This window comes from Aethalodelphis obliquidens, unplaced genomic scaffold (assembly GCF_003676395.1).
Source record: "Aethalodelphis obliquidens isolate GAN/ISIS:26980383/991018 unplaced genomic scaffold, ASM367639v1 scaffold1, whole genome shotgun sequence".
NCBI classification, from domain to species: Eukaryota; Metazoa; Chordata; class Mammalia; order Artiodactyla; family Delphinidae; genus Aethalodelphis; species Aethalodelphis obliquidens.
The window spans coordinates 67,312,538-67,334,992 of record NW_020837945.1 but is presented as its reverse complement, the minus strand read 5'-3'; the positions used below and the strand labels follow the sequence as shown (position 1 = coordinate 67,334,992).

The 22,455-nt window shown below is 36.8% G+C and overlaps 2 protein-coding genes across 7 annotated transcripts in view; one reads left to right on the top strand and one right to left on the bottom strand.

Annotated features, from left to right (window-relative positions):
• Nucleotides 1-20,228, bottom strand: part of EAF2 (ELL associated factor 2) — a 48,529-nt gene extending 28,301 nt beyond the window's left edge. Inside the window, exons 1-4 of the mRNA XM_027106139.1 lie at nucleotides 20,054-20,228; nucleotides 13,346-13,440; nucleotides 5,840-5,976; nucleotides 3,699-3,844 (exon numbers count right to left, since the gene is read on the bottom strand). Coding sequence (XP_026961940.1) covers nucleotides 3,699-3,844; nucleotides 5,840-5,976; nucleotides 13,346-13,440; nucleotides 20,054-20,162 — 487 coding nt within the window. The 5' untranslated portion in view covers nucleotides 20,163-20,228. The remainder of the gene's footprint in view (nucleotides 1-3,698; nucleotides 3,845-5,839; nucleotides 5,977-13,345; nucleotides 13,441-20,053) is intronic.
• A 158-nt stretch (nucleotides 20,229-20,386) lies between these two features.
• The window catches only part of IQCB1 (IQ motif containing B1), a 46,029-nt gene continuing 43,960 nt past the window's right edge, over nucleotides 20,387-22,455 (top strand). For 3 of the 6 annotated variants that reach the window (XM_027106112.1, XM_027106102.1, XM_027106063.1), the window contains exons 1-2: nucleotides 20,387-20,484; nucleotides 20,970-21,052. The gene's annotated coding sequence lies outside the window, so the exon portion shown is untranslated. Of the gene's footprint in view, nucleotides 20,485-20,515; nucleotides 20,839-20,969; nucleotides 21,053-21,094; nucleotides 21,210-22,455 lie in introns of those variants that run through there. The other 3 variants (XM_027106082.1, XM_027106072.1, XM_027106092.1) reach the window with 3 other exon arrangements.

Below are 22,455 nucleotides of genomic sequence, written 5' to 3'. Positions count from 1 at the left end.
TGTCCATTCTCGCCACTTTTATTCAACATAGTTTTGGAAGTCCTAGCCATAGGAATCAGAGAAGCAGAAGAAATGAAAGGAATCCAAATTGGAAAAGAAGAAGTAAAACTGTCACTTTTTGCAGATGACATGATACTATATATAGAAAATCCTAAAGATGCTACCAGAAAACTACTAGAGCTTATCAAGGAACTCAGTAAGGTTGCAGGATAAAAAATTAATACACAGAAATATCTTGCATTTCTATACACTAACAATGAAAATCCGAAAGGGGAATTAAGGAAACAATCCCATTTACCATCACATCAAAAAGAATAAAATACCTAGGAAAAAAACCTACCTAAGGAGGCAAAAGACCTGTACTCTGAAAACTGTAAGACACTGATGAAGGAAATCAAAGATGACACAAACAGATGGAAAGATATACCATGTTCTTGGATTGAAAGAATCAATATTGTCAAAATGAATATACTACCCAAGGCAATCTACAGATTCAATGCCATCCCTATCAAATTACCAATGGTATTCTTCACAGAACTAGAAAAAAAATTTTCAGAACTTGTATGGAAACACAAAAGACTCTAAATAGCCAAAGCAATCCTGAAAGGAAAGATGGAGCTGGAGGAATCAGGCTCCCTGACTTCAAACTATACTACCAAGCTACAGTAATCAAAACAGAATGGTACAGGCACAAAGACAGAAATATAGCTCAATGGAACAGGATAGAAAGCTCAGAAATAAACTTACACACGTATGGTCAATTAATCTATGACAGAAGCAAGAATATTCAATGGAGAAAAGACAGTCTCTTCAATAAGTGGTGCTGGGAAAACTGGACAGCTACATGTAAAAGAATGAAATTAGAACATTCTCTAACACCATACACAAAAATAAACTCAAAATGGATTAAAGACCTAAATGTATGACCAGATACTATAAAATTCTTAGAGGAAAACATAGGCAGAATACTCTGACATAAATTGCAGCAATATCTTTTTGGATCCACCTCCTAGAGTAATGAAAATAAAATAAAAAATAAACAAATGTGACCTTAAAATGGGACCTAAAAATAAACTTAAAAGCTTTTGCAGTGCAAAGAGAAACCATAAACAAAACAAAAACACAACCCACAGAATGGAAAAAAACATTTGCAAATGAAGCAACCGACAAGGGACTAATCTCTAAAACAGACAAACAGCTCATGCAGCTCTATATCAAAAAAAATAAACAACCCAATCAAAAAGTGGGGAGAAGATCTAAACAGACATTTCTCCAAAGAAGACATACAGATGGCCAAAAGGCACAAGAGAAAATGTTCCACATCGCTAATTATTAGAGAAATGTAAGTCAAAACTACAGGGAGGTATCATCTCACACCAGTCAGGATTGCCATCATCAAAAAGTCTACAAACAATAAATGCTGGAGAGGGTGTGGAGAAAAGGGAACCCTCCTACACTGTTGCTGGGAATGTAAATTGGTACAACCACTATGGAGAAAAGTAAGGAGGCTCCTTAAAAGAGTAATAATAGAGCTACCACATGATCCAGCAATCCCACTCCTGGGCATATACGGAGAAAAACCATAATTTGAAAAGACACGTGCACCCCAATGTTCAATGCAGCATTATTTACAATAGCCAAGACATGGAATCAACCTAAATGTCCAACGACAGATGAATGGATAAAGAAGTTGTGGTATATATACACAATGGAATATTACTCAGCAATAAAAAAGAATGATATAATGCCATTTGCAGCAACATGGATGGACCTAGAGATTATCATACTAAGTGAAATAAGTCAGACACAGAAAGACAGATATCATATGATATCACTTATATGTGAAATGTAAAAAGATGATACAAATGAACTTATTTACAAAACAAAACAGACTCACAGACTTCGAAAACAAACTTATGGTTACCAAAGGGGAAAGGTGGGAGGGATAAATTAGGAGTTTGGGATTAACATATATACACTACTATATATAAAATAGATAGTCAACAAGGACCTACTGCATAGTACAGGGAACTATGCTCAGTACTCTGTAATAACCTAAATGGGAAAAGAATTTGAAAAAGCATAGGTACATGTATATGTATGACTGAATCACTTTTCTGTACACCTGAAACTAACACAACTACACTCCAATATAAAATAAAAACTGAATTTAAAAAATGGCTTTTCATATCAGCAGAAGAAATACTGGCTTATTCAAAAAATGGATATTGATACTCTTTTTCAATACTATATTTGTTGATTCTCTATCAATATCTATGTAATTACACTGTTGGGGAGGAAGGAAGTTTAGATTCTTATTTCTTAGACTAGAATTCCAGATAGCCCAAACAGGTAAATGTAAAAAGTAAACCAGAGAAACACTAGTAAAGCTGACAGACATCTAATCATAAACTTAAAAAAAGTGTTTCAACCATAGCAGTAGGCATTGGCATAGTAGGGTCAAATATTAAGAAAATATTTAAAAGAAGATAGTCTAAGGAACATGCTCTGCAAACTGTAAATTCTTATACAAAGTTAGATCTTATGCTTGGATTACCTTAACTTATATTCTACAATACAATGTTTTTATTAAGGTCTCTGCTAAAAACCTGTCACATAGAGAAACTTCTTTTTGTATTGTAAAATTATAGTTGAAGATACTATATAGTTTAATTCTCCAAAGAACAGGTTCCATACGATGAATTCCTTTTAGAATTTAGTAGCAGGGAAGAGTCCAAATCTTTGGAACCTCTTAGATAATACAAAATATACTAAAGTTTTCAGTTTTGTATTAGTGGATAGGAAGCTCAGATATAAATTTAATGTCTTAATAATTAGCAAATTTGTTTCCTCTTCCCTCCAATATCTTAATTTTCTGTTCCAGATTTTTATTGTACACATATATAAAATGATATAATGATTCAAATCCATTTTGGAAGCAGATATAACAATAAAATAAAATTCAAGATCCCTTGTAGCAACAAGGGTTCTGAGCTTATATTTTCCTTATTGTTTGAAAAGGGAACACTAATATATTAGGGAACTAATACTATACCGGGCCTAGAAGGGGGCAAGTGGAAACGGAGAGCTATATGCAAGTTATGAAGGCAAAGTGTAGAAACAAATAAACTTTGGTGACCAGGGTCTTACCCCTACCACAATTACTATAACATAAACACCCAAACTGCAGCTAGAAAAAAAAATGGAGATTTAAGTTTCCTTACTTTCAAAAAGACTGTGCCTCTCTAGAAGCACCTACCTGCTGAGAAGTGAGCAGCAGTTCAGAAGAACTTGCCTGCTGCTTTGGCTTACTACATCTCCTCACTCCACTACTGGTTTGGCTACATCTTAGACATCTATAGTCTGGCTACACATAAAAAAACTTCAACAAGAAGATGCTGTGAAGGACTAAATTGGAATCATCACAACTGTCAAAAAGAAGAAAACTCCAGTTACACATATCTAAACAGTTACTTTTTCCCCTGAATAATAAAAAATATAAATTCTGTTATATAGACACAAGCTTACGTACTTAATACTCTAAATCATAAACTACACTTCTCCCCTAGAACCATAACAAAAAACATCATGTTTTTAGAATTTTACAGTTAGTTCCCTTGTCAATTAAAATGAAAAATTTCACTTAACATTTATTAATAAGTTATTTTAAAGGGCCATTACATACTCATAGATTTTACCTCTTTCAATATCATCCATCGGAGATGCTGGGGACATCTTGTCTTCCGATGGAGAATGTTTTACAAGATTGGGAGTCCTAGTTGAATTCCGCATTTGTTGCTGCTGCTGCTCTATACGATACTGAATTTTACTGCTTCCTTCAACTCTGCAATTAAGAACATCAAAAGGTCAAAACAGGTATGATGATTGCAATATAACAACAATTTCAACTTACAAAGCTACTAAAATCGACCACTTATTCTTTTTCCTAGAGATCTTTAAAACGATATTCAAGGATTAAAGCATTAATTTAATTCATTATTTAACAAACCTTTATTGAGCCCTGCTATAGGCATGGCATACACACAAATCCACTGAGGGATACAAATGTGAATTTAAAAAAAGCCACTGCTCAAAACTGAAGAGATAAGACATACACAAATGACTAAAATAAAATGAAATTATACATGAGTATAGCAGACACATTACATTCCCTAAATTCTGAAATTACCATTTCTGTTAAAATTAAATCACTCCCACATTTCTCATTCATAAGGTTAAGACATGTTATTAAAGGAGGTTCGTATACTTCCCCTTCAATACTTAAAAAAAAAAAGTATATAACACAACTATGCTTGACTTTGCCTCTCCCATTTCCAGTCACCAAATCCTGTTAGTCCTTCCTTCACAAAGTATTTAGAACTTCACTTTTCTCTTCATTCCTACTCTAAAACATCGTGGTTTGTGCATTTTTCTCTTTCCCACATTGTTTCATTTAAATCAATTTGTTTGGTGGATTTACATTTCAAAACAAGAATGTAAGCATGTCGATCCCTGGTTAAAAAAACTTTAATATGCAACCACCGTCAATAAGACAATGTCCTAATTTCATAGTTAATATTGAAGGCAACCTACCTTTATAACCTTACCTCTAGTCTACTTTCAACCTCATATCCCACTTTCTATACTTGTATACAGGGAAAGAAACAAATCTCTGCTCTATTCAAGCAAGTCTTATTCATAGGTTCCAAATAAGTCAGATACATTCCTGTCTTGTTTACATACTCATGTTCTCTCTGATCAATTAAATCAGTATTTTCCAAACTTTCCTACAAATAAAAATTACTTGGGAAGAGGGGATAATTAAAAAACAAAAGAAAGTTTCCTGGGCTCCTTCTCTGATCTGTAGTTGAACTGGGGAACTCATTTGTTTAACAAGCACCTAAAGGCAATCCTTATCATGAAATATGTTTGGGGGGAAAAAAAAGCCCTAAATCTTAACCTCCTCTTAAGGTACATCAGTAAGGTCTCCCTGAATGCTCCGATGAACCATGTCTTCCTTCCTTTAATTCCTAGAACAATTTTTATCTATACTATTTGTATGGCTTGTTAATGCACTGCCTATTTCCCCCCAAAAAACATGTTAATTAATGCACTGCCTATTTCCCCCCAAAAAAACAATTTGAGATGGCTATGTTCTCTTATTGACATTTTTAATAGAATTATCTGCTAATCCAATTAAAACGTGGACGTTCTGAGGTTAGTATTTGTATAGGAAGTTCTCCTTTTTCTTGCCTCACATTTTCTAAGTGCTTGATAAAATTTTACTACTGATAATGAAATTATTTTGGAGATTGTGTAATGGCTCCTTTTAGTCCAGTTCTACAAAAGTATCTACAGTAGAATAAAAGACGTACCTACATATAAGAAAACATACAGAAACAAAACAAGCTTTTAAATATCATAGGGAGAAATGGTAAAAGCTTCTGGCTAAAGGATCTTCACCAAATTTAAACTTGGAAAAAGATCAAAACATTTTTGTAGGGCTTCCCTGGTGGCGCAGTGGTTGAGAGTCTGTCTGCCTGCCGATGCAGGGGACATGGGTTCGTGCCCCGGTCCGGGAAGATCCCACATGCTGCGGAGCAGCTGGGCCCATGAGCCATGGCCGCTGAGCCTGCGCGTCTGGAGCCTGTGCTCCCCAACGGGAGAGGCCACAACAGTGAGAGGCCCACGTAACGCAAAAAGAAAAAAAAAAAAAAATTTTGTACCAGACAGAAATAACCCTTATGTAATAGTGTGACTTAATCCAATAACTTTTTTCACTGACATTCTCTTAGCAATTTATGTGTTGATTAAATAATTTATTTCATTAACCACATACCTTGTTCTTTTTACAGTGATGTTGCTGCTGAGTTTTTCTAGTCGACATTCCCCAGTATCATGGTTAATAATCAAAATGCATTCTTTTAAGTAAGGTTTCTTTGAACCTTTGAAAACAGTTACTGGTGTAGTTGAACCCTGTTTAAAAAATTAATTATTATTACTTGAAATTTATCATAGAAATTCAGTTGAGAGGGCCTTTGAGATCTTCTGTCTTTCTCAATCTATTGATATACTGTACTTCAAGTCACCTAACTGCCTAAATTTACTACTCTGGCAATAAGGAGTATAGTAAAAAAGACAGATGAAGAGAGGCTGAGATCTCAAAATTGCTGTCTTGAGGAAAGGGAACAGAGGAAGCAGCTGCCCTGAGCCAGTAAAGATTCGTTTCACAAATCTTTGTAGACGTGGTCTACAACAGGAAATTGGGATTCAATTCTAATACAACCAATATACTTTACAATAAGGGAACAAAAGTCCTGAGTTATATTTCCTACTCTTCCTCTTCTTCCTACCTAAATTTAATTTTTTAAATCTGGCATTTTATTAAAGGGGGGCTTCCCTATGCAGATTAAGGAAAATGAATGTATCAGGGAACATATGTTACATTAAACTCACTGATCAATTTTAGTGTCCTTAAAAGTGGGACAACCAGACATTATATGCTTCATGATGTGATATAAAAGAAAGTAGGCAGCATCACCTATAAAGTGTTCTTGCCTGAAAAAAAACCCACAAAGAATCTAACTCTCACCAAGGCTTTAGAAATAACTACCAGTTTATAGGAAATATGAGGAAGGAGAAACAAGTTATATAATCCCAGACAGAAGTAATTTGAAATCCAGAATGTGGGTATATTCTCTAGGACAATTAACCTGGTTTCTCCAACAAGCCAGTGGCATAAAAGGGGGGAGGGACTTTTACAGAATAAAAGAGATAAGAAACATAATATCAGAATACAATATAGGAATATAAAATAGGTAAACAACAAGGAACTACTGTATAGCACAGGGAACTATACTCAATATCTTATAATAATCTATAATGGAAAAGAATCTGAAAAAGAATATATATGTATAACTGAATCACTTTGCTGTACACTTGAAACTAACAGAACTGTAAATTAACCTCAGTAAAAATAAATAAATAAAAATACAATATAGGGATTTTATATGGATTTCTAGGGAGAAAAACTGAAAAAGGACATTTTTGAAACCATCATGAAAACACGAATATGGACCAAGTATTACAATTAATTCTACTATGTGTGATAATAGCAGGGTTACCATGGTACTTAGGTGAAAATTAAAATATCCTTATCAGTTAGAGATGCATACATAGCATTTGTGAATGTCTGCGATTGCTTTAAAATATGCCAGGAAAAAAGTAGGAAGCTCTATTAAAAAAAGATTAGCGGGGCTTCCCTGGTGGCGCAGTGGTTGAGAGTCCGCCTGCCGATGCAGGGGACACGGGTTCGTGCCCCGGTCCAGGAGGATCCCACATGCCGCGGAGCAGCTGGGCCCATGAGCCATGGCCGCTGAGCCTGCACGTCCGGAGCCTGTGCTCCCCAACGGGAGAGGCCACAACAGTGAGAGGCCCGCGTACCGCAAAAAAAAAGGTTAGCAAAATGTTGATAATTGTTGAAGCTCAGTAAGTACACAGGAGTTCATTATACTATTCTATTTTCCATAATAGAAGGTTAAAGAATCCTGGTCATTACTAATAACCTACATCTACCTATGCTCCTCTTCTATCCTTTGTCCCTGCCTCCCTCAACCCTGAAGGAATTTTATGTTTCTCATTCTCTTATTTTATCCCACATATATGTATCCCTAAATAATATATTGTTATAATTGCTTGGTTTTGAACTTTATAAAAGTACATTAAATTTTTAAAGCACTGATTATAACAATTTTGCCAAATACAATAGTAATGTTAGATCAGGTTAGAAAAAGATGACTTCTAAAAAAGACTAAAGGGCCTATCATTTTTTAAAAAATATTTATTTATTTAGCTGCACCGGGTCTTAGTTGTGGCACGTGGGATCTTCGTTGCCACATGTGGGATCTTCTTTGCGGCACGCGGGATCTTTTAGTTGAGGCATGCAGGCTGTTAGTTGTGGCATGCGGGATCTAGTTCCCTGACCAGGGATCGAACCCAGGCCCCCTACATTGGTAGCACAGAGTCTTAACCACTGGACCACCAGGGAAGTCCCAGGGGATATCATATTTTAAAAGTTAACAATCATTAGAGGCTTAACACATTACCAGAGGAGTATGAGATAAATTTGGTAATTGAGGATGCCATAAAAAAGGGGTAGGTTAGAGACCTCTGAGAGGCTGGGAGAGAAAATTATGAAACCAAAAGTAAGGAACAAGTTTTTCTAAAACAAAAATGATCTACAGGAAGTCAAGCATGCATAGCACATAGATAAGGACATATCTGGAGTGGCCCCTAGAAGAGTGAGATGCAGAGCACTTAGCTGAAGCCCTGTAAGGTAGAGAGCCAGAAGCATGATCATGACAAAACTAAGTTGGGCCTACTTGGCTGATAAGTATATTTTTCAAACGTCTTGACTAAAAACAAGTGAGTAAGATACCCCAGAATAGCAACCCAAGGGCTTCAAATTACATTTAAGAGAGTCACGTAATATATTCTTCTTAAAAAATACTTGTATTCTTACTTAGAAAACATTTTAAAATACATTATTGTACTCTGAGTTTCTGAAGGAGGAGGACTGGATTAGAAATTTTTTATTGCTCCTAGCAACTGAAGTACCAAGCTCTTCACAGGTACTCAATGAATGTTGAATGTGAACAATATGAACATTTTTACCATAAATAACAAGTTAAGTAAGCCTTTCACAATCCCTGTACCTGCCTTCTATACTTTGAACAAGTTTTTTTAAATTAAACTTTTTTCCTCATTAAATTGAGCACCATTCTTATTTTAAATTTCAATTTCTGCCCTCTTATTTCATATTTCAAGAAAGGGGTATTAAACTATTAAGGTACCAGGAAACTCCGAAGCATATGAACTCTTTTTGCCTCTGAATAACTATGGAACACATGCTACCACCTCCATGTTTACTGCTATAACCCAACATCAGAACCCAATCATCAGGTCACCTAGATTACTGTTATCCTCCTCCCTATTCTCCTTCTAGTTTTATTTCCCATCTGCTAACAGGCGAATCTGATCATGCCTGATTATGAATACCAGGAAAGGAAAGTAATCAGTAATGGAATGGAAGAGTACAATAGTACTCCCAAAGTAACATGAGGGAAAACAAAGAAAAAGAAAAGAAAGAAGAGACGCTTGACAAAACTAATAAAGAACAGAAAAAAGAAAACAAATTAAAATAACTAATACACATACTATAAGATGATAGAAATAAAAATCAAGTATAAAAACTTTGAACTAAATGTGGATAGAATTCTCCTAATAAAAATAGAAAGTGTCAAAATTGGTTTAAAAATGAAACAATATTCTGTTAACAAAAGATATACTTAAAATGTAAGCTAAATAAAAGTAAGAGACACTTAGATTCCATGAACATGCAAACAAAGAGAAAGCAAAGGTGGCAATATTAATATTAAACAAGGTGGTATTTAACCTTAAAATCACAGAAACAGGGTAAAAAAGGTTTATTATACAATGATAAAAATATAATTCATTTAGAAGTATAACTGTAATAGGACGTTAAAATAGGAGTCAAGTCCTAAAATAAGCTGAAGTCCCAAGAACATGGTAGGCTATTTTCCCATGTAAGCTAAGTAAACTCAATGGAAAGAATCAGACTAGGCTCATCTTGGAAGGGACTTTGACCAACAGCGTCATCTAGAGTGGCATAGTAGCCATCAGACATATGGAACTCTCACAAGCCCAGGGTTTGTGGGCAAAAGCCGTTGAGCAACCACTAGAGATGCACTCATTGCATAATAGGAAGTGTAGCTGGAAGTTTCCTGTGGGCTATTTCATCAAAGTCCACAAAAGTACCTCACAAGATAGCACTAAAAATATGCCAAACTGGACAACACCAATAACAAATCATAACAGTCAAGTAAATCTTTTCCTTTCAATATTCAACATTTTGAAATTTTATAGCAGTCAACCATAGAGAATTGTTTACAAAAAAGAGAGATTTGTAAATGCCCAATATTAACCCCCTTAACAGTCTTCATTTTTATTAGTTTCTTCTATTTTATACTACCAAAGAAAACCTAGAGGAATGAGAATTAGAAAATCTACCCTATCGAAGAAACACCAGAACCTGAAGGTACTCTTAAAAGTATAATAATAAAAATTCTATTTTATGGAATGCCTCCAAGCTTCTAGGCATTTTCACCAAGATGATGAAAGCAAGTTGATAAAGAAAATAGGAGAATATAAATGCCTCAAACTAATAATCATTACATTTCCACAAAATTAAGAACTGTGAAGAAATGTAAACCTCCTACTTATTTGAAGAAGTTCTTTAATGAAGGGGTAAAACTCCACAAAATTTGAGAATATAATTTCTATTCTTATTCACAATTGTTCAAGGATTGTAGGCCCAGCAGAAAAAAAAATTTGCTCTTAGCAAGTGGTAATTTTAACAATTCTCTTCCATTCCAGCTATCTGAAAGATTCACAGGATAAAATTCAAATTCTTTTGCATTACACATCAGGCCCTTCTTTATCTGATTCCAAAATACCATCTCCGACTATGTCCCCATATGCACCCTTTCTTACCTAGCCATAGTGGCTTATATATAGTTCTTCAAATGTAACAGACTCTTTTGTTGCTTTGTCTTAGCCCACGTCTTTCTTTTCTCTAAGAGGTCCTTCCCTCTTTCCTTCACCTGGGTAATTTCAACTCATCTTCAAGACAGCATATGCTGATGTCTCCTCTCCCTCCCCAGGCTGAATCGCCGCTCTTCTGTACTCCCATAATATTCTGTGTATACCTTTATGATAGTCCTTACATTACTAAATTTTAATCAATTATCTCCTATCTTCCTCATTAAATGATAATATTTTTTAGGACACCTACCACGTCCAGTCTACCTCTGTCTTCTTTTTTTATTTTTATTTTTGGTCACGCCACATGGCATGCTGGATCTTAGTTCCCCCAACAGGGATCGAACCCGTGTCCCCTGCAGTGGAAGTGTGGTGTCTTAACCACTGGACCGCCAGGGAAGTCCCTACCTCTGTATTCTTAACAGCTACCTAGCAAAGGACTTACCACACAGAAAGTATATGCATATATGGACTGTCTGTCCAACCATCTCCCTTTCTCATACACACATATACACACAAAAATATTGAGGCGTAGTCATTTTGGACATATCTCTGGTGGGCTGAGGTGGGGAGGGAACTACTTTTTCCCAAATGATTTCTCTGCTATTTCATAAATTTACAATTTGAAGCTTGAAATTTTCCTCCTATAGTTGTCATTCCTTCAAGAAGTATTTTCAATTGAGACCAAAATCGAACACATGGTAGATGGTAACTCTTGATTAAAGCAGGATTATGTGTGAATGAAAAAGGTTTATTAATAAATGTAAGAATCCCCATCTGCTTGGAGTAGAAAGACAATGCAAGGGATGAGGATGGGAGGATTGCAATTTGAGAAAATAATATGCTACGTGGCAAAGAAGAACTCATCTAAAGTTCTGCAAACCAATCATCACTGATCAATAATCCTATAATCTGAGACCAGGATAACAGGTGGTGCCTGTTATCCACCTGAGGCTTTTCAATAACTTTTAAGATTAAGTGAATGATTTGGGCTTTTCTTTAATAAACCTCATAAAGCAAAAAAAGCCTTAGATTATTGGGTACTTAATATCCAAACTATTTTAGAGACACCAGAATCTGAACACTTTTTAAAAACAGAGTAATACAAAGGCTTACTAATCTACAATGTCTCAGACTGAGTTGATTTTTCATTTTCTTCAATTTCTAAGGGAGCAAATGAGAAATATACAATAAAATGCACCCACAAATTTCATTAACATTAGGGAAACCTTCAGAGGCAGCAACTCATATAGTCTGACATATAGGTGGGGTCTCAATATATAGTGTTGACAGACAAAAGGAAACAGATGGAAGGCTAGATAGAGGATAGAGAGCTTGCTTGCTATACCTCTAACCATGACAAGCCATCACATAAATGTATACAAGAGAATGTGGATGAACTAGCACAAAACCATTCCTATTACAAAAGTTAAAACAATGTAAAAAAATCTCAGAAAGTCTAGTGTTTTCTATGTTAGAGTATAAAGTTAGTCTTGGTTTTCTTTGAGAATAGATCAAGTCAGTATAAAAGGAAAAAGAAACTTAGGTTGAATGCTAAGAAATTTCTAACTCAAGGACTGAGAAAACTAGAGCATACAACAAAGAACTTGCATATTTATGTAAACAGTATTTGACAGCATTACTTTGATATATCTGAAAATTTTTGAAATGGGCAAAATTTTGGTAAAGGCCTACCTGACCTAGTCTCTTTCTTTTCCAATCCATTCCCTAAGTCATTGTTAAAATCACTCCCAAAGCACAAATCTAATCATGTTAGCTCTCTGCTTAAAAACCTCTAATGGTTCTCTAATACCTATGACATAATCTCAAAATTCTACATTACAACATAAAAGATTCTTTATAATCTGGTCCCAACCTACCTTTCCAGTCTCTACTCCTATCAATCATTTTTCATTATTCTGTAATTTACTACATTCATTCATTTATTCCACTTGTCCTTTCTCCATTTGGAGCCTTTCACATACTGTTCCTTTTGCCTAGAATATTCTACTCCTCTTATAACGGATGAAATTCCACTTGTCCTTTAAGTTTCAGCCCACATAGCATATGCTTTATGAAGCCTTTCAAGATTCCACCAGGCAGGGCTTCCCTGGTGGCGCAGTGGTTGGGAGTCCGCCTGCCGATGCGGGGAACGCGGGTTCGTGCCGCGGAGCATCTGGGCCCATGAGCCGTGGCCGCTGAGCCTGCGCGTCTGGGGCCTGTGCTCCGCGGCGGGAAGGACCGCGGCAGTGAGAGGCCCGCGTGCCCCAGGGAAAAAAAAGAAAAAAAAGATTCCACCAGGCAGAGTATCTAATTCCATTTATGTGCTTAAACAGAATTTTGTCTCTGTTCTAATCTATAGCACTAGATAGATGTTTATATGTCTGTCTGCTGTAACAGATTAGGACTACATGGCAGGGCATATGTTATTATTCCTAGTTTGGAGAACAAAATCTGGCTCATAATAGTGATTTAATAAATATCTGTTTAGACCTCCAATTGTTTCAAATCATTTAATATGATAGTTCTTGAAACTTACAAAGTAAATTTTAAGAGTTTAAGATTGTTTTACTTAAGATAGTTTAAAATATGATTTTTTTGCTTTGCTATATTTATTAATTTTTTAACTGACTACCACTACATGAATTGTACAATCATTTTCATTTAAATTTAGTGGAAATCCTGTAAAAACATCTATTTAGTTTAAATATATGGAAATACTCACTTCTATATTTGGTAGAGTAATTGTCACCTGTTCACCTTTGCCGACTTCAAGCTCTCCTTCACAAGAAGTGTCAATAGAAGCAGGTTTGAAGTCATCTAAAAATAGATATAGATACTGGTTTTTATAAGATGGAAGAATACCTGAATACCTGGGTATCAAAAATATGAGCATGTTTCAGAGTGATAAATCATTTTTCAATAGCCAGTAATTAAAAAGGCTTAGAAGAGTCTTAATATTGCAAACAAACAAAATACAATCCAGATTATTTGTGTATGTATAATTCTGAGAGAAAAAGAAATAGCTACACTCTAAAACAGTATTCCTCACTTCATGATCCCTTGGGATCCTGTTTAGATCAAGATGAACTAGACTACGATGTTCCACTGCTAAAAATGAAATAATGTCAGTATCTTGACAATTTTCTAAAAACCAATATCAGTAGAACATCTTCAATTTTCAGTTTTTTTCCTCCCCTAAATTTTTCTTAAACCACCTTGGGCTCCTACTACCACTTGTCTGCTGTCCTAGCAGAATACAAAATGAATGAAAACACAGCAAACACACATTCACGGGGAAAATTTAAAGAAAACTTATTCAGTTTAACAGCTTGAGTTTTTCATGGATACATACACCACTAAAAGATGTGTAAATTTAACCAAATCTGCCACTTCAGAAGAAATTAAAATAAGTTTTCATTTTGAATTAGATTATAATTCAACTGATGTCATTAAAATATATCACCTAGAGGGAACACAGGGTGCTAAGATATTTCACATACTGAGCAAGTTTAAAAACCTCTAAGATATGAAAGTCACTTAAAAATAATTCACATCAATATACATCAATGACTAATAAGAACCTGCTGTATAAAAAATAAATAAAATAAAATTCAAAAAATATATATATATACATCAATGACTGAAAATAATTCTGATACAGAATTCCTTTGCTGTTGCCAGGTTATCTTCTGGTTTCTTTTAAATAGAGGCTGGTAATCCAGATTTTTGTATAAAAGATCTTGATTTTTAGGTATTTACAACCAAATCATGTTAAAACAACAACTGTGTGGGTCAAAAAAAGCATCTCTAAAGTCAAAATCAGCTGATAGGATGTAAATCTATAACCTCTGTTTTAGTGTTTAAAAACAGATTTTTTTTCTTTATATCATTACTTCTGATCTTCACAACTCTCTGAATTGAATATTCTCACCCATATTTTACTGATGGTGAACTCCTCTAAAGTAACGAAGCCAGTAAAAGATAAGCGAGGAACTCAAGCCACACACTCTACCCAGCCCATATTATATAGCCTCTTTGCCTTAGATCCACAGTTCCAAACTTTTGTGTATATGCATGTGTCTGGAGGGGTGGTGTTAGGAGATGAGGGATAGTCATAAGTCCCTATCGGAATCTGATGAAAATTATAGACCAGCTACAGATCCTCTCTGTATAAAAATGCATATATGGGGACTTCCCTGGTGGTGCAGTGGTTAAGAATCCGCCTGCCAATGCAGGGGACACGGGTTCGAACCCTGGTCCAGGAAGATTCCACATGCCGCAGAGCAACTAAGCCCATGTGCCACAACTACTGAGTCTGCACTCTACAGCCCACGAGCCACAACTATTGAGCCCGTGTGCACAACTACTGAAGCCCGTGCACCTAGAGCCCATACTCCACAACAAGGGAAGCGAAGCCACCGCAATGAGAAGCCCGCACACTGCAATGAAGTGTTGCTCGATGCAACTAGAGAAAAGTTGCTCGATGCAACTAGAGAAAAGTGTTGCTCGATGCAACTAGAGAAAAGCCCGCATGCAGCAACAAAGACCCAATGCAGCCAAAAATAAAAAAATTAATTAACTTTTAAAAAAGTAATACATGCTTAAAATATACATATATGAATATACATATCAAATTCTATATAATTTCAAGGGATTCACAAGCCCTTGAAGCCTATGCATAAATGCCTATAGTATATGTGATACCAATAACAGACAGAAATGTACTCAAAATATCTGTAGGTTTGCTTAATGAGCTGGAATTTATAACCAGTAAGTCCATCAAAACTATTCTGAACCTATTTATATTTCTAATTATTATTGTTAGAATAAATTGCACATTTTATTACTTGTTATATTAAGTAGCGTTGTCTTTTATTTACCTTCACACAAGAAATTTCTTTTTAAGTATACAAATTTTGAGATTCAAGGGGTTAAATATAGCTCTAGAACTACAGAATTTGTTGAATAATCTCATGTTCATGCTTTCCATATGTTTTCTAATGTCAAATGTATTCTCTTCTAAGTTGGAATGATTCCAGACTAAATAGTTTATTTCTTTTGGTTCTTCTTGGTTTGGAAGCCTCACCACTAATTTTATCGTTTATTTTCTCTGGATTTCCTTCATTTATGTTATTTTCTTCAGATTTACAATACAATTACTTATATTACATAAAGAGTGGAAAAACATTTCCTGCCTTATTCTCAACACTTTTCCTATCATTGTTCATCACTTCTCTGACTATTTTGGCTGTAGCATCACACAATGTCAATATCTTCACAAAAGAGTCCACAATTAGTAACATAAATTTATTTCCTGGGATCTGAACTAATTCAACTAACTCCAAAACCCATACCCTTTCCAGTATACCACACTAATCAGAGAACATTAATTGTAAATATAATTTCAATCCTATTTTTCATTAGTGTACTTTCTAATGTGTGCCCATACCAAAGCTTAACAACCAGTTTTTTGGGAGTGGCTCCACTTGGTGCCTCAGACAATCTTCCTGTAGTCACTGTCCATGAGCTCATCATTTCATGACAGGAAAAAATGGTGTCATTTACAAACTTAGGAATTTCAATCTTTATTCCCTTATCTGGTTATAAATTGTAAAACTAGTACTAGCTCAAATCCAAAATTTATTCTAATGGGTCCTATTGCTCAAACTCTTCTATCCAGTGAAGCATCTGCTGTTAAGCATTAAGTTTATCATTTACAGAACATCCCACGTCTTCCCTACCACATGCCAGACTATGTTTTTGATAGGTTTTACTGCCAAGCCCTGATAAATGCTTTTTTTTTTTTTTTGCAGTACGCGGGCCTCTCACTGTTGTGGCCTCTCCCGTTGCGGAGCACAGGCTCCGGACGCACGGGCCCAGCCGCTCCGCGGCATGTGGGATCTTCCCAGACCGGGGCATGAACGCATCCCCTGCATCGGCAGGCGGACTCTCAACCACTGCACCACCAGGGAAGCCCGATAAATGCTTTTTGAAAGTCTAGGTAAAGTACATTTATTGGCACTCTGCATACACACATGAATATAACCCTTCAATAATAATGGTGACTACTATTTATTCTCTACCATGCACCAAAAACTGTGCTAAGTTGTTTATACTATCTTACTTAATCCTGAAACTCTGAAATGTAGATATTACAATTTCCATTTTACATTTAAGAAAACTGAGACTGAAAGCTTCGAGAATATTACCAAAGTTACATTACACATATAGGTGGTGGAGGTCAGAATTCACATCCAGGTTTTTCCAAAACCTCAGTGTATTGAACAGGCATCATTACCCAAGTACATAAAGATAGAATACTACTTTCTCCCAGGTAACATTGATTTGTTATAAATTAGGTCCACCCTGAAGGGGATTAAGAAGTACAAGCCTCCAGTTACATAAGAAACAAGTCATGGGGATATAATATACAGCATAAGGAACATGGTCAATAATATTGTAATAACTTTGTATGGGGACAGATGGTTACTAGACTTATCTTGGTGATCATTTCATAATGTATGCAAATGTCAAATCATTATGTAGGAAACCTGAAACTCACATAATATTGTATGCCAACTATGTTTCAATAAAAAAAATTTTAAATAAATAAATGTCATGCTAAAATATATTTGAACCATCCTTACAAATTATCATGATACTTTCAATATATATCTTTACAGCCTTACCTGTTAAAAAAAACTTAGAAGATTTAGAAAGATATTTACATTTAGTGAATGAATGAAAGCTTCAAGCATTATATAAAACTGATATTGAAAATATTGTATTTTTCACATACCTATCAATTTAAGGGCAGTTCATAATTTTAATAAAAAATGATAGAATGGCTGAATTTATTGCTTCATTCTATAGATAAGATGAGCTCAGCAACTTAAAGTGAATTGTCTATTTTACATGTTAATAAAAAGTTGAAATTAATGTATTATCTGTGTGTATTTCTGTTCTACTTTATTACAGAGCTTAAACATGAGTATATTTTTCTGAAAATAGAAACAAAGTTCTTCTTCAGTTCCCTGAGGAAAAAACATCTCTTTATATGTAGTAGTGATAATTAAAAATACTAAACATTTTTGGTTTTCAGAAAGAAAAATGTGCAATTTTTAAAAAAAATAAATAAATCATATCCACCTGCCTGTATGAAACTCTATAGTTTCCATCCCTCACTCTGAGTCCTTAAGGATGAGAATCATATGGGAAATGAACCTATCCTCAAGGATAATGATTGGTTTTCTTTTAATAAATCTAGAAAGGTTCTGTCTGCTTCAACAAGAATAAAACTAAGGGCTGAAAACCTTTCTGATGTCTTCCACAGGACTAAAGGTGTATTCAAACATTTGGGGTTTTTGTGGTTATTATTATTGTTGTTTTGTTTATTTTCATTCTTGTAACAGGATCACCCGATACTCTGATTCTGAAGACACGATTCCAGCATTTTGAGAACTTTTATAAATAAAAGGCTTTGAAGCACCTGCAAAGTGCTTTTCGAAGGCTATTTCTTATTCACTTAATTTGGGGCTTATGCCCTTAAAAAGAGACTATATACCCAAGTTACACGAAAATAGATTCTTGAGCAAATTTGTATAATCTCAAACCTTATCATTAAAAAAACTGATACTAAGATTACTGCATACCTGAGAAAGAAGAAGAAAGGAGAGGGAAGTTATTACTTGAGAGAAAGGCATGGAGAAACCAGGTAAGAACTACATCATACTTCTGAAAAATGGGGCTGAAGAAGGAGAGAAACTGCACAGCCAGCACTAGCTGTTTCAAGGTCTTAGACCACAAAGTATGGTAAAGAAGGGACAGTGTTGAAGATCTGTTTGCAGATATCGCCCCCATTTATTCTATCAACCGGATATTAATTTTGCTTAATAAAATCCTTTCATAAAATGTAAATATATCCTTGGAGAGTTAAACTTATTGGTTCTTCATACCTTTACTCTGAGTTACTGTAATTAGATTGTGTACAACTTAAGTAAACTTTTGGAGAATGTGAGTTTTAATTGAAACATGGAACACTTCAGAGTAAAAACCATAAAGATCTCTGAACAGTCTAAGGACAGAATGACTGAGAAGGGTGGAATGATGAGACACTAAGGAAGGGCAGGGCTAGAAAGAGGAAGTGAAAAAATACCTACTTTACAATTTGGCCACAGAAAAATAAGAGGTTATGATTCAATGATCTCAAAGTTTCCTTCCCACTCTATAATTCTATGAGGGCTATTATGCAAAAAATGAATGTTTTACATACCAAATCATAATATACTATATTTTCCTTCCTGGAATCTACACCATCCAACTATTAAAGCATCCAACTATTGAAGCAGAACTGAGGTAGCCTCAATAACATAAAAGAGAAAAATGTATCAAAACTAGTTCCAGAGGACAAAGGGAAACCAAAAGGAGAAATCACAGGGGGTAAATATCTTTCTAATAAATTCATAACACACCCTTCAGTACAGTGATAATCAGTATTTGATAAGTGACTGAATGAAATCAGGGGTCCAAAAGAGATACAGATTATTAGAATCGTCCAGAATATTTCTCCAGGAACACAGTAAATAAGAACCCTCATCAGTCAGACACCAAAAGTGAAGAAAGGAGAGAATGTTTTCCTACCAACCTAAAGGCATTTTCATCAGCCAGACACCAAAAGTTAAGAAGGGAGAGAATGTTTCCCTACCAACCTAAAGGCATTTTCCCTTCCCATTTCCCTTTGCCCCCTTCCATTTGTCACCTTATTACAGCTGTTCCTTGAATAACACGCACCGGTCTGCACCGCACGGGTCCACTTACATGAGGATTTTTTCCATTAAATAGAGTATCTGTATTTTCATCTTACAGATCTTTAAATTAACGAAGTGTGGGGAAAAGTCTGTGTTCCATTAGAGATCACAATACGTGTAATGAAAAAAACTACAGAGTTTGAGTCCTGATTCTACCCAAACGGCTTCAGCTTCGGGATCTTGGGTGAGTCATGTATCGATTCCTTCGTTTTTGAGGCAGAGATAGCAGTCCGTGGATTTTCCACTGCGCGGGGTCGACGTCCCTAACCCCTGCGTTGTTCAAGGGTCAACTGTATACTTTCCTTACCACCTCTGCATGATCCGCCAGTCACGTCTGCCTCCACCCATAGTCACCCCTGTAGACCTCCTCCACAAAGCGTCCCTTTCTACCTGCTGGTCTTACCTAAATCTCTCTGCTCAGAATTACCCACACCTGCTCGACCAGGCTGCTTCCACCGGTCCCCTAGCACTCCGGACAGGGCAGCGGGTCGCGCTGGGCACCGCATTCTCCCATAGAATAAGGGGTGGGGGCCTCTGTTCGAACACGACTTGGAGAGAGTTGTGCTTCCGCACCCCCATACCCAGAGCTCCCCCCAGTTGCCCCGGGGGTCGTCCTCACTCACAGCGCACAGTGTGGAAGGCGCAGCGCGGCTGCTTCTCAAAACTCTCCCCTAACTTGAGAACCCGCTCGCGACTGTCAATATGCGAAGTTCCCGCGATTCCATTCATCATTCTCCTCCGGCTCCAACTCTGCCTCGGCCACCGACGCTCACTACCCTCTGCCAACTCAGCCTGAAGAACAGGCGCTCGGCCGCCGCGGGCGTGGCCACCATAGCCTCCGCCCCGCGGCCGACAAGCGCGGTCCCACCCGGCCTCTCGCGTGCTGATTGGCCTCCTGGAGATTGGCGCCCCGCCCCTTGGCCCCGAGGCTCCTGGTCCTGCAGCCAGGCTCCATTTCCCACGTTGCGACGCACGCAGACCCCGGCACGCCGCGTTTCTGAGGTGCGCGGTGGGGGCGGGGTTATTCGGCGGAGCAGCGTGAAGCAGGACTGAGGTAGCCGACCTGACTGGGCGGCTGGGGAAGGAGGGTGCCCCGGGATACCGGGAGGCCCGGACCGCAGGCTTCTGGACCAAGCGACCCGTCTTGTAGGAGCTCTTAAAGGGAGAATCGGCCTGCTCCACGCCTTTTCTGTGGAGATCTGGTGTGGAAACTGAGGCGGGGGAGGGGCGGAGCCTGGGCACTAGGCCTGATGTCTTGTCCAAGGCCAGATAGCACGAAAGCCGGCTCTAGAATCCGGAGTAGAGACGCCCGTGGCCTCAGAGACGCGGTCGGTGGACCTGACTGAAGGCGACGCCGTTGCCTCAGCAATCGTTTTTTGACCTTATGTTCCAGAGGAAGTTCCTGGTGGTATAAGGACTGGGATAGAGGGAGGAGGGTGAAGTGGGGCGGGTAAAAAAGTTTCAGAGTTTGGAACTGCAGATATTTAGGATTACTTGCAGCTGGAATCCATTGGGTTACCTTCTTTATCTTCTTCACAGTGATCTGTGGCGGCGGTAACGGCACGGCCCTGAAGACCGAATTCCCAAAAGATCAAGGCCAGACCTTGTGCTCTGGCAGCAGGGTAATAGCATTAATAATTGAAAAATAATTGTCTTTTTTTTCATTTTTTCTGTCAAAAGTTCGTGAGTTTAAGGGTAAAGATGAGAGAAGTGCTGTATTAGAAGAGAAGAATCCAAGAGAAGGTTTACAAATGGTTGCCATAACGGTGGTTTTTCAGGGTAATTACGTAATCCGAAAACTTTCTTACTTAACTGCTACCGTCGCCAGGTTTGTAATTTATTGTTCCAGGCAGGTAGATGAATGTGTCTCTCGCAGCCTATCCGCTTGTCCAAATTCTACTCTTTTAAGGCGGACTAAGACTGTTCCCTGAGGTAGTTAAGCGCTCGGGTTCTAAAGCCAGAATCTTTGGGTTTGAACCCCAGCTTCATACTCTGTACAGTATGACTTTGTGCAAACCAAAGTTAAGGATACTGATCATTAAAATGGGAGGAAAAAATAATAGTACTTATTATACCTTACAGTTGTTGAGAGGATTAAATTAGGACAAGAAAGCATTGAAAACAATTCATGGGATAAAGTAAAAGCTCTCTGAATGGTTATTATTTCTGAGACTTTACTGTCATGCAACATTTTAGGGCCATCTTTGGTGGTTGCCTTCTTTTCTAAACCTTGAATTACTCTAGGAGGTAGGAATTATTATTTTGTTTACAGGTAAGAAAGCTTGTTCATGGAAACCCTGTCCTCTGACTCTGTGGTCTTTATTCTTATCATCTGTGTCACCTATTTGGCATGTAATGTATTTTACATAATTATTTTATTTTACATATGTGCGTATATAGGTCTGTGTGTATACTTTTCTTTCCTAACCAGAATGTGAGCAGGAAATCTGTCCTATATAAACTCTTTGTGAACCTTGGGTCTATCATAGAGCCCTACGCATGTTTGGTGGTGGTGATGATGTTTTAGTGATGTTTTATTATATTAGCCAGAGGGGAAAAACAGTGTTGTGAATCTATTTTACTTTAAAAAGGCTTTCAACCGGAAGTCTGAGGTTTCCATTTATAACCAGGAGAAAAGCAGAGCATCAAGAAGTTGAGGTTTTGGAATACCCAAAGTTTGTGCATTTATTCATTGTTTCAACATATATAAATACTAAGTACCTACCACGTGCCAAGTGCTAGTTTAGCCTCTGGGAATATAACAGTGAACCAAAGAGGTAAGAAGGCAGCCACCAAGGATGGTATGAGTTTTGCCCTTGTGAAGCTTACCTTCTAATGTGAATTTTCTCTAAACATACATCTAAATGAAATATGTTGTACTAGCCCAGGAAGAAACAAATAGACTAATGGACTAAATAGAATCTAAAAATATACCCAAGTGACATTTCAGATTGCTTCTCTTGTATCCATTCATGATAAATTATCTCAGAAATTTATGATAGCTATGTGCATTTGTTCTTTTTAC